A 12,604-nucleotide genomic window follows, 5' to 3' on the forward strand; every position below is an offset into this window, starting at 1 on the left:
TAAGTACTATATTAATTGTGTTTCATTCATGCCATTTATGTATTATTATACAAGTAATTAAAATGTAAAAATTAGATATTAACAGGATAGATTTGGTAAAATAATCAATAAAAAATTATTCACCAGGTATGCTTGCAAGTAGTTCATGCACTACATTATTGTACACATTCACCCAGTGTTTACAACTTGTTTGGAAAGAAAATTAGCTATACATAGTTCAAAGGGCAATAAAACAATAAGAACAAATATAAACAGACATCTACTGTTATGAGTCTTAAGCTACTTTGGATAAACAAATGTAGTTTCCTGTTATAATCTATAGTCATTCCAGAAATATAAAAAATAGTAATTATACTTTATTTCCTACTTTTTTCTGGTGGTTACAAGTTTGGTCAAATTGACCGAGTCTGTATACAGATTCACTGCATAAAAAAATGCTTGATATTTATTTCAGAAGTTTCAGAAGTTACCCCAAATAAAATTTTCAAATAAGTGTTTTTAAACTTAACTTGAAAATCACTTTGCACTTGGGCTAGTCAACACTCCGACTTCAAATACACTATTGGCCAAAATCTTAAGGGCAATGAATATAAAGAAAAAAAATATGCATTTTGAGTTGATAGACTCAACCACTTATTTGAGTGGAGCTTCGAAAGATGAAAATAAAAAACTTTTTTAGCATTTAATAAGGAAAATGTGAACACTATGAAATTAGCCTAAATACAAGCTGGTCAAAAGTTTAAGACCATACTGAAATGAAGCGTTAATCAATAAACACGTAATGAAATTTAGTCATTTGTGTTCAAGCATTAGCATTGTCAACATCTCCCACTGACATCTCCTGTGTTACATTGGGTAAAAACATGGCAAAGGCTAAAAGGTTGACAGAGTTTGAATGTGGCAGAATTGTGGAGCTGCAAAAGCAAGGTCTCTCTCAATGTGTCATCACTCGTGAGATATTGGGCATAGTAAAACTGCTGTTGCAAATTTCTTAAAAGACCCAAAGGGATAGAATCAGTGTGGTAGGCCCAAGAAAATTTTGCTGGCGATGGGCAGGAGGTTTCAACAGGTTGTCCGGCAAGACACCAGCCAATCGTCAAACCAGATTAAGGCCTTTACGGACGCAGAATGTAGTTCAAGAACAATAAGATGGCATCTACGAGAGAAAGGCTTTAAAAACCGTAAACGTCTTCAAAGGACACGCCTCCTTCCACACCACGAAACAGCTCAATTAAACTTTGCTGAGAAGTATCAAACATGGGAAGTAGAAAAGTGGAAGAAGGTTTTGTTCTCTGATGAGAAAAAATTTAACCTGGATGGTCCAGATGGCTTCCAACGTTACTGGCATGATAAGGATATCCCACCAGAGACATTTTTTACATGACACAGTGAAGGAGGTTCCATCCTGATCTGGGATGCTTTCTCCTTCCATGGAATAATGGAGCTTCAGGTTATACAGCGGCATCAAACAGCAGCTGGCTACATTGGCATTATTAAACTTTTCGCCAGCTAGTATTTAGGCTAACTTCATAGTGTTCACATTTTGCCTATTAAATGCTGAAGAAGTTTTTAATTTTTATTTTCCCTTTTCTTATTTTCATCTTTCAAAGCTCTACTCAAATAAATGGTTGAGTCTAACAATGCAAAATGCATATTTTTTTCTTTATGTTCGTTGGCCTCAAGATTTTGGCCAACAGTGTATATATATTTATATATATATATATATATATATATATACATATTAATAGATTGTATTCATGAACAAATATTTAGTAAAAACAGTAAATTAAAATTTCTAATTTTCTTTGTGTACAAAAGACTTCTAATGTTTACTGAAAACTTGCCATATTTTGTGAAGATACACAAAAGATATTAAAAGTTATAGTTCGTAAACTCTTATGATTATAAGATTAGTCACGTCAACCACTGTGTGAAAAATGTTAAATTACCATTGCTCCTGTGGCTGCAGCCCGTATTGTCAACATCAAGTCTTGAAGCTGATTAAATTGCTGAAAAAAAGCTACTGTTTCCATATAGAAACGATGAGTGTGGACGTATCGAACAGATGCCATTCGACACTTGACTCTAATGTCGTACTGCCTGTCTAATTGTGGATCTGGAGTCCCATATCTACATAAGTAGAAGATAAAAATAATAAATGCCATAAAAGATAATAAAATAAAACATATGAACCAGATAAAAGCTAGCTTTTCTAAAATGATAATGGTTTTACAGTAGAACATCTAACTAGACATTTTGTTTAAAATAAAAAAATGGCTGTTACAGGGAAAAACAAAGCAAGAATGTCCAAAGAGCAAGTTATCAAATTTATTGGTATTTTATTTTATTAAAACACCCTAGCAAAGGGTGATACGTGACTGTAATACGGAAACATGTATCAGTGTTTCAACATCTGTAACTTTTATTAGTATGCTACTATTTTTCATCTATAACATCAAACAAACTAATCCACGAAGAACATCATTAGTAGGTGCAAGCAAAGAGAAGTATTATTTAAAATTAAACTGAATATTATTTAAATCAATTATTAAAATACATTGAATGCATATAATTTGGACAGAAATAACCTCAGCAGTGTCACAAAAGAAATATATCTTGGTATAAAGATTGATGAGTGTTTTAAGCCAATCAAGCAGTGTGCTGTCACTAATGGTTGTGCAAATAGGATTTTAGATTTATCTACAGAAATACTGAATACAAGTTGAAAGAAGTTATAATTTCATTGTATTTGGCAACCTAACCAGGTTGCATTTGGAGTATTGTTTTCAGTCTTGGCCTTCTTACCACAGAAAAGACATTGAACTGTTGTAAAGGGTTCAGAGGAGGGTTACTAAAATGGTGACTGGATGGAGAGATTGCCATACAAAGAGAAATAAAAATCTGCAAAACTGTTTTCTTTTGAGAGGTAAAAGTTAAACTGGATCTGGTTTATATGTTTAAGTTTGTAAAGGGAATGTACAGTGTTGATGAATTATCTTTTTTCATATATAACAGTGAGAATAGTAGAACTAGGAGACATAAATACAAATTTTTACCTATATGAACAATTTAGTTCCAGTTTCTAAGGGACATATGAGAGGTGGAGTAAGTTAAGAACGTTTTATTTTTGTCACAGGGTATGGTCAGTTTCTGGGAATGGGTTGTCTTCGGATGTTGCGAATAAAATAAATTTAAGTGAGTTTAAAAGGAAACTTTACAACCATATAAATGATAACAGGTGGATTTCAATGATTTTAGTTTAGTTTAGAGTATGGGACAGCTTAGATGTACTGATAGATCCCTTGTTGTCTCTAAACATTATATTATGTTTCAATCAGATCTACTGAAAAACACATTTGTGTTTCAACAATAAACTTTTAATAAACATGTAATTTACAAAACCTAAAAGGTTATACAGTAAACAATGGCCTTAAATATCTTAAAGATTTGAGAATTTATAATAATTAATAAAAAGTCAAATTCAGTAACTAAGGCTGGATCTTAAGAACTTCAAATATTATGAGAAGCAAAGTAATTGTAAATAACAGAAAACTTTTTAACAGAATCAATAAAAACTACATCAAATTTTTGTGTTTAATATTTAAATTAACTCTGAACAATTCTGTTGCTGCCATTTTTATATAAACAATCCTTATGACTAAACAGACTACCCGTACATCATCAGTAATAACATAAAACAATCCTTATGACTAAAGACTACCTGTGCATCATCAGTAATAACATAAAACAATTCTCATAACTAAACAGACTACCTGTGTATCATCAGTAATAACATAAAACAATTCTCATAACTAAACAGACTACCTGTACATCATCAGTAATAACATAAAACAATTCTCATGACTAAACAGACTACCCGTACATCATCAGTAATAACATAAAACAATTCTCATGACTAAACAGACTACCCGTACATCATCAGTAATAACATAAAACAATTCTCATGACTAAACAGACTGCCTGTGCATCATCAGTAATAACATAAAACAATTCTCATGACTAAACAGACTGCCTGTGTATCATCAGTAATAACATAAAACCATCCTTATGACTAAACAGACTGCCTGTGTATCATCAGTAATAACGTAAAACAATCCTTGCAACTAAACAGACTACCTGTGTATCATCAGTAATAACATAAAACAATCCTTATGACTAAACAGACTGCCTGTGTATCATCAGTAATAACATAAAACAATCCTTGTGACTAAACAGACTACCTGTGTATCATCAGTAATAACGTAAAACAATCCTTGTGACTAAACAGACTACCTGTGTATCATCAGTAATAACGTAAAACAATCCTTGTGACTAAACAGACTACCTGTGTATCATCAGTAATAACGTAAAACAATCCTTGCGACTAAACAGACTACCTGTGTATCATCAGTAATAACATAAAACAATCCTTGTGACTAAACAGACTACCTGTGTATCATCAGTAATAACATAAAACAATCCTTGTGACTAAACAGACTACCTGTGTATCATCAGTAATAACATAAAACAATTCTTATGACTAAACAGACTGTGTATCATCAGTAATAACATAAAACAATTCTCATGACTAAACAGACTGCCTGTGTATCATCAGTAATAACATAAAACAATCCTTATGACTAAACAGACTGCCTGTGTATCATCAGTAATAACGTAAAACAATCCTTGCAACTAAACAGACTACCTGTGTATCATCAGTAATAACATAAAACAATCCTTGTGACTAAACAGACTGCCTGTGTATCATCAGTAATAACATAAAACCATCCTTATGACTAAACAGACTACCTGTGTATCATCAGTAATAACATAAAACAATCCTTGTGACTAAACAGACTGCCTGTGTATCATCAGTAATAACATAAAACCATCCTTATGACTAAACAGACTGCCTGTGTATCATCAGTAATAACATAAAACAATCCTTGTGACTAAACAGACTACCTGTGTATCATCAGTAATAACATAAAACAATCCTTGTGACTAAACAGACTACCTGTGTATCATCAGTAATAACATAAAACAATTCTTATGACTAAACAGACTGTGTATCATCAGTAATAACATAAAACAATTCTCATGACTAAACAGACTGCCTGTGTATCATCAGTAATAACATAAAACCATCCTTATGACTAAACAGACTGCCTGTGTATCATCAGTAATAACGTAAAACAATCCTTGCAACTAAACAGACTACCTGTGTATCATCAGTAATAACATAAAACAATCCTTATGACTAAAGACTACCTGTGCATCATCAGTAATAACATAAAACAATTCTCATAACTAAACAGACTACCTGTGTATCATCAGTAATAACATAAAACAATTCTCATAACTAAACAGACTACCTGTACATCATCAGTAATAACATAAAACAATTCTCATGACTAAACAGACTACCCGTACATCATCAGTAATAACATAAAACAATTCTCATGACTAAACAGACTACCCGTACATCATCAGTAATAACATAAAACAATTCTCATGACTAAACAGACTGCCTGTGCATCATCAGTAATAACATAAAACAATTCTCATGACTAAACAGACTGCCTGTGTATCATCAGTAATAACATAAAACCATCCTTATGACTAAACAGACTACCTGTGTATCATCAGTAATAACGTAAAACAATCCTTGCGACTAAACAGACTACCTGTGTATCATCAGTAATAACATAAAACAATCCTTGTGACTAAACAGACTACCTGTGTATCATCAGTAATAACATAAAACAATCCTTGTGACTAAACAGACTACCTGTGTATCATCAGTAATAACATAAAACAATTCTTATGACTAAACAGACTGTGTATCATCAGTAATAACATAAAACAATTCTCATGACTAAACAGACTGCCTGTGTATCATCAGTAATAACATAAAACCATCCTTATGACTAAACAGACTGCCTGTGTATCATCAGTAATAACGTAAAACAATCCTTGCAACTAAACAGACTACCTGTGTATCATCAGTAATAACATAAAACCATCCTTATGACTAAACAGACTACCTGTGTATCATCAGTAATAACATAAAACAATCCTTGTGACTAAACAGACTGCCTGTGTATCATCAGTAATAACATAAAACCATCCTTATGACTAAACAGACTGCCTGTGTATCATCAGTAATAACATAAAACAATTCTTATGACTAAACAGACTACCTGTGTATCATCAGTAATAACGTAAAACAATCCTTGCGACTAAACAGACTACCTGTGTATCATCAGTAATAACGTAAAACAATCCTTGCGACTAAACAGACTACCTGTGTATCATCAGTAATAACATAAAACAATCCTTGCGACTAAACAGACTACCTGTGTATCATCAGTAATAACATAAAACAATCCTTGTGACTAAACAGACTACCTGTGTATCATCAGTAATAACATAAAACAATCCTTGTGACTAAACAGACTACCTGTGTATCATCAGTAATAACATAAAACAATTCTTATGACTAAACAGACTGTGTATCATCAGTAATAACATAAAGAAAAATAAAATTCCAGTACAAATCAAAACCTGCTATTATTACACCTATTTAAATTATTTTACAAGAATCCTAAAATGCAATACTTTTAAAGTGCTTATCTGTTTTTACATTAAATTAATGGATAAGTGTTAATGCTTAAAATTAAGTGTAAAACAAAAATACCTGAAAGTAAAGACACAAACTGGCACCAAACCTACTTGAATATATCAAAATGAAGTGCTTCATCACCAGAAGTCATAAACCTCTCTCTGTACAGTTGTCCGTAAGGAGTAAGGTCAAGTAACGACATGCTCCCTAATTTACCTTGCACAGTAAAGTTCCTATTTCTGAGGGATACGTGGGAGGTGCAGTAAGATACATTGGCTTTGGCTAGCTCATACTCCTTGTTCAGAACCAAGGTTAAGCTATGAATATTTAGTTTAATTTCAGAGTTGATGACCTCCATCTGGGTTTCAACTGGAAGTTTCAAACACAAGAGAAATGACAATTTAAGTATATTACTCTTAATGTACTATTTATAGTCAATACCTATTACTCATGCATATGATACAACCTGGAACTTTTCCTTTTGTTTTTTAATTACTTTCAAATGAATTTCAAAACTTGGTACAAATATTATAAATAACTGAAGATTTATTATTCAATTATAATACTTGATGGCAGTTTTAAATATTCAATACCTTATTTATGTTTCATAACATAGAGAGGAATTTAATTTGGAAACAATACCAGGAAGAATATTACCTTTGGCATTTAAAATCCATTCTGTAAATGCACTGAATACCTGCAACTTCCCTCATTGTGCAACAAAGCATTATTTTCCAATAATCCATATGGTAAATAATCTATAAAAAATGCATACCTTCTTGCTTTCTTACTTCCTCTGTCAAGCTGCTCTGTCGAGATGCACACTGGCTACGTTGAGGAGCAGGTTCTGTGACTTCAGGTACTTGAGAGCCAATGCCAAAAAAGTCAAGTACCATAACCCACGTCTTCAGATTTACTACTGTTTCCAAACAGCTGAAGTCAACATCAATGAACCTGTTTGTCTGTGAGAAACATAGGTAACTCACAAACATATTCACACAGACAAATGCTTTCAGCAGAAAAATAATAATACACATTAACTGACAGTGAGTAACATAATCAATGTTATTACCATTTGACATATAGTAAAAACTGTATAATAAAAGCCATTTTTCCCTAACCAGTCACTACAAAATGTCTGCAAAAGTTACTGACCTTTCGTACATCAGCTGAGCTGTGAATTACCATCAGATATGAGGCATAAATTATTATTATAATCAGATAGAACTTCTTATATCTTGTAAAATATAACAAGTATTTGATATTAAAAATTAATTCATAAAATTGTGGTTAGAATAATGGATGTTTCACAAATTTCCTTTACCACAGAGCAGTTATTTCAGATAACATAAAAAAACACCAACATGAGAATCCATGATGTCACCTGTAAGATGGATTTTATTTGTATCATCATACTCACAGCATTATAGTTTGTGTAAAACTTTGGACTTTTCTTATCCACAAGTAATGCCTTAATGTGAACTAAAGCATCCTGAGCTGATGAGGTACTGGTGAGATGTAGTGAACTTTTTTGACCTGAAGGGGATGGTGGTGGAGTTGATGGACATGATGGTTTTATTAATCTGTCCATGGATTTCTTTGTTGATAGTTTAACACCTAATAATTAAAAAACAAACACATTGATATATTACTTGAAAAATCTAACTTTCCCATAAACTACTGAGTGAAGATTCAAAACACACAAAAATAGTAATGTTAAAGCTTTACTACAGGCAGAAACAAACAAATAATTCTTGGGTTAAAAGAAAAACCAAAATCAGTTTCACACTGTTTTAAAAGAAAATCATAGATGAACTTGATGTCTCAGTAACAAGAAATTAAACAAGTATTATGTTTAGTACGAATATGTGTAAAAAATCATATTTAAATTTTTAGTAAATCAAATGCTTTACAAGTGGAAATATTACTTGAAATGTTTTAAAACCTGATATTAACCAATTGAATAAACATGAAAGCAAAAACAGATACCTCGCATTGATGCTGTCTTACTATGATGTACTTTAAAGATATTTTGGGTGTGTAACCGATCTGGCAAGGAAGGACAACTCATGACTAAAGGTAAATGATCTATCAAAACTGGACAGGAAGCAGACAAGTAAAGAGATTTGGTAGGTGTTGTGGAACAGCTGGATGCTGACTCCTTACTGGATGATACCATTATAAAGCGATGCTTGGAATTGGATGGTACGAGACAATCTTCCATTAACAGAGAATGAAGAGACACCTATAAATAAATTAGAGCATACACACACATAAAAATAATCTTTAATCCTTTTCTAAAAGTAGAATATGTCACTTTTTGCAACAAATACTATTTGTGTATGAGTGTGTGTAAAGTCTGGATGACTTACAATTCAGCTGAGTGAAAAGGATAGAAGTCAAAAACACATGGCATAGTAAATACATAAAAGTGAAAAAACTATAAGTTATTATAATACAATATGCCCAAAAACAATACAAGATGTATTCCTGAACAGGTTGTATAAACTGTGGCAAATTATTTTAAAAGCTTTCATTAACCAAAGTTTGAAGTAAAAAAACAGCTTATTTACATTCCAAACAATATTTAACATCTTTAACTGTCTTTAAAGGATATGAGGGGGCATTCAGTGAAAACAAACATTTCTTTTTATCTTATTAAGTAATTAAAGTGTACCTGTATCAATGTTTCATAAGGGTCTTCCTTCTCATAGTTCAGAGTGAACTCTTTGAAAATAAGATTCACTATATTTTGTGCCTCATCTTGAAGATCCCCTTGTAACCCTACTACAAACTCCGGAACTGTGAAGTAGGCACAAACTGAAGTTAGGTTCCGACTCTGGATTTCTTCTTGTGGTAACTTTGTTTTGGAATGTCTTCTCTGGTTTTCAAAATGTTCATCTAATTTCAATGCTGAAACACTTGGATAAAGTCCTACATCTTCATCCTGTAGAAATATTCATCCTTTTAACATTCAAACAGATCTTACAAAATTGTATCTCCAGAGGGCTGGTTATGGGTATTAAAACTTTTACCTAAATAAAGCAGAGAACAATGTTTTGACCTTCTTAGGCCATCTTCAGGTTAAGCTGAAGGTCAAAATGTTGTTCTCTGGTTTATTTTGATAAAAGTGTTAATACCCATACCAGCTGTGCTGAGATACATTTTTACTTCAAGTAGGTTCCTCATCATCACGAACATCTTACATCCAGACTAAAAAAATATAAAAACAACACGAAAAAGATACTAATTCTTTCTAAATATAAAAACAAAATCAAATTCATCATATTGCTAAGGTAACCAAAGATTTTAGCCAATCTCAAACTTTATTTTGTTTCTGTAATACCTTTGAAGAAAGTAAAACATATAATCATCTTACTATATTGTTTGGACGAACTAACATATACAATGTTTCAAATACTATTAAGAAACAAGATAAGTAGCTTTAAAATTGTGAGATTTCAGTTTAATGCTTCCACAGTGCCTTATCAACAATCTCTGACTAAAGGGTCGCTACTTCTAAAGTCTCCATCAGTTAATTACTGTACATTTAATAGAGAGCAGATGTGAAAGCTAGGTCTAGTTTCTAACCTTAACTGAAATACGAATCATGGAACATTTATTCTGGTTTGTGCACAGGTTTTGGGAAATATTCTAAAGGATATGAATTCTTGAAACATATATGAAAAATAACATGAAGAAACATATGCTCAAAACATAAGGAGTAAATTAGCTAATCACGTTCTTTCAATTTTTGTTTCCTAAGCTAAGTTTACTATACTGACTCACAGTAGTTAGGACAGCAATCAATACCAATTTCAACAAATGATGATTTTTAACATTTATCAGTCATTTTCATACTGACATTTTGTTTTAAAGCACCTGAATGAAGTCAGTATGTTACAGCATTTGTCTCAGTAAGCCATTAAAATGTAAAGTCTTAACGCAATCTTTTTTTATTTCCATATTGTACCTTTTCTTCAATTACAGTATTCAGGGAATATTCTGATGAAAGATCTCTTGACTGGTCATAACCATCAAAGGTCAAGTTGTCTAATGTTTTCAGCACTTGTTCATACTGAGGTTTTGATAGGATAACCTTCAAAGGGTTGACCACTTGACCAGTTAGCTTAATAAATAAAAATATCAGATGTCAAATAGAAGGACAGATATATTCACAGAGCAGTGACATTATAAGAACAATTTATTTTCTATAACATTAAACAAACAAAATTTAAAAGTTTTTATTATTACAAATTTCCAACTAAGTATCTTTTAAAAATGTATGGAAATTAACAAAATATACTTTTTACATTCTCAATAAATAACAGAAAATCTAAAATTGTATAACTTCCAAATGTTCTACAATTTTATCTTTGAAAAATATTATAATAAAAACAAAGAAACAAAAAACTCAAAAAGTTCTAAGTCAGTAACCTTTAATTAAAACAGTTCTCAATATATGGTCAAGTTTTATTGAACTTGTTCTAGTTTCTTAGATATATTTTTTTAAAACCTGTACTTTAAAAAACATGTGGTCCTCCAAAAGCTTTTATAAAAAATATCACACAACTACAAGAAAAACTTGAGGTAGAATTAATGCTTAGGTTATGTGAAAAGTATAACCTTCCTACAGATAAAACCAAGTGATATATAAAGATGAAGGAAACAATTGTATCACAGGGGCATGTTGTCAGTAGGTATTCCTGAACATTTGAAATGTTGAGAGAAACTTTGATCCAGTAAAGTATTCTATAGGCAAATTTAGCACATTTATAAATACCATTTTTATGAAGACATAAGATGCACTAAGATTGGTACAATTAGTTATAGGTCTTTTCACACATTAAAATCATAAGCTTAAGTTACACGACAGTTTGTAGTAATGAGTGCTACTATTTCAGTAGCTGCAATTTTCATAGAAACATCAAATAAAACAAATGTATTGATACCTTAACCAGTTATAAATCTGTTACTCTACAGCAGTGAATAAGGAAAAGCCATGAATGGATACAACGCCTGAGAATAAAAATGAAATCAACAGCAACCTATGAATTATCTAACACTTGAAGCTAATGATGAATGTATATAACAGTATGTTAAACCAACCACCAATATTCTTGTTGACTGACTTGACTTAAAACTTTTAATCACATTTAAATTTCAATAAAAGAACTTGCTAGTTGGTAAAAACTGGTGTGCCAGAATAGCATTTCAGAAGATTAGGCTTAAGCAAGAATTAAGTGGATCTATATTAACTGAACAGAGTAACTACAATAAGTCAATATCTTTCTGACCAAAAACTTCAATTATCTTATTTTTGTACGTGTTTCTTGATGCTAGCCATTAAAAGTTTCTTTGCCTGACATGTACAATGTTTTTTTCTTCTGATTTGTCCTTTGTAGGAGGATTTGATAACTCAAGAATTTCTGATACAAACTATATGCTTTTAGAATAAAAATACAGTTTTATCACTTGCAATAAATTATTCTTTTTAATGATGACTTTTAAACCTTCACTGGCAGCAAAAAAATAACAAATAATGTAGTCAAAATTGTTTGTTGGTTTATTTTTAAAATACAAATTTACACAACGGGTACTGTGCTATGCCAAACATAGACTCAAATTTCAGCACACACAACCTCAGCCTTGCCACTGAGCCATCAGGAGGAGTGGAGTTATAATTAAACAAGTAGAAAATGATGCTATTACAAATATAATTAAGTCTCATTGTAATGAAATAATTAGTTACCACTAACATATTATGCTATGTCATCATAAGAATGCAAGCAATGTTTTTAAATCTTTAGCAATGTGTTACGAGATTAACTGGACAGGTGTCGTTCATATTCCTCGTTCTTTTCCTTCTCACGGTGGAAATACATAACCAGATTGCATGATGCTCAGCACAAAGTTGCTAAACAGTACATTGTTCTGGCTTAAATAAATTACCAAGTTGTGAAATTTCAAGAATGTTGT

At 31.6% G+C, this 12,604-nt stretch overlaps 1 protein-coding gene across 1 annotated transcript in view; it reads right to left on the bottom strand.

Moving 5' to 3' along the window:
* Vps13D (vacuolar protein sorting 13D) overlaps positions 1-12,604 on the bottom strand; it is a 145,462-nt gene that overhangs the window by 73,849 nt on the left and 59,009 nt on the right. Inside the window, exons 31-37 of the mRNA XM_076503042.1 lie at positions 10,599-10,754; positions 9,303-9,572; positions 8,615-8,870; positions 8,046-8,242; positions 7,401-7,587; positions 6,736-6,994; positions 1,950-2,130 (exon numbers count right to left, since the gene is read on the bottom strand). Coding sequence (XP_076359157.1) covers positions 1,950-2,130; positions 6,736-6,994; positions 7,401-7,587; positions 8,046-8,242; positions 8,615-8,870; positions 9,303-9,572; positions 10,599-10,754 — 1,506 coding nt within the window. The remainder of the gene's footprint in view (positions 1-1,949; positions 2,131-6,735; positions 6,995-7,400; positions 7,588-8,045; positions 8,243-8,614; positions 8,871-9,302; positions 9,573-10,598; positions 10,755-12,604) is intronic.

The sequence above is a fragment of the Tachypleus tridentatus genome, chromosome 6 (genome assembly GCF_004210375.1).
Source record: "Tachypleus tridentatus isolate NWPU-2018 chromosome 6, ASM421037v1, whole genome shotgun sequence".
In the NCBI taxonomy this organism is placed as follows: Eukaryota; Metazoa; Arthropoda; class Merostomata; order Xiphosura; family Limulidae; genus Tachypleus; species Tachypleus tridentatus.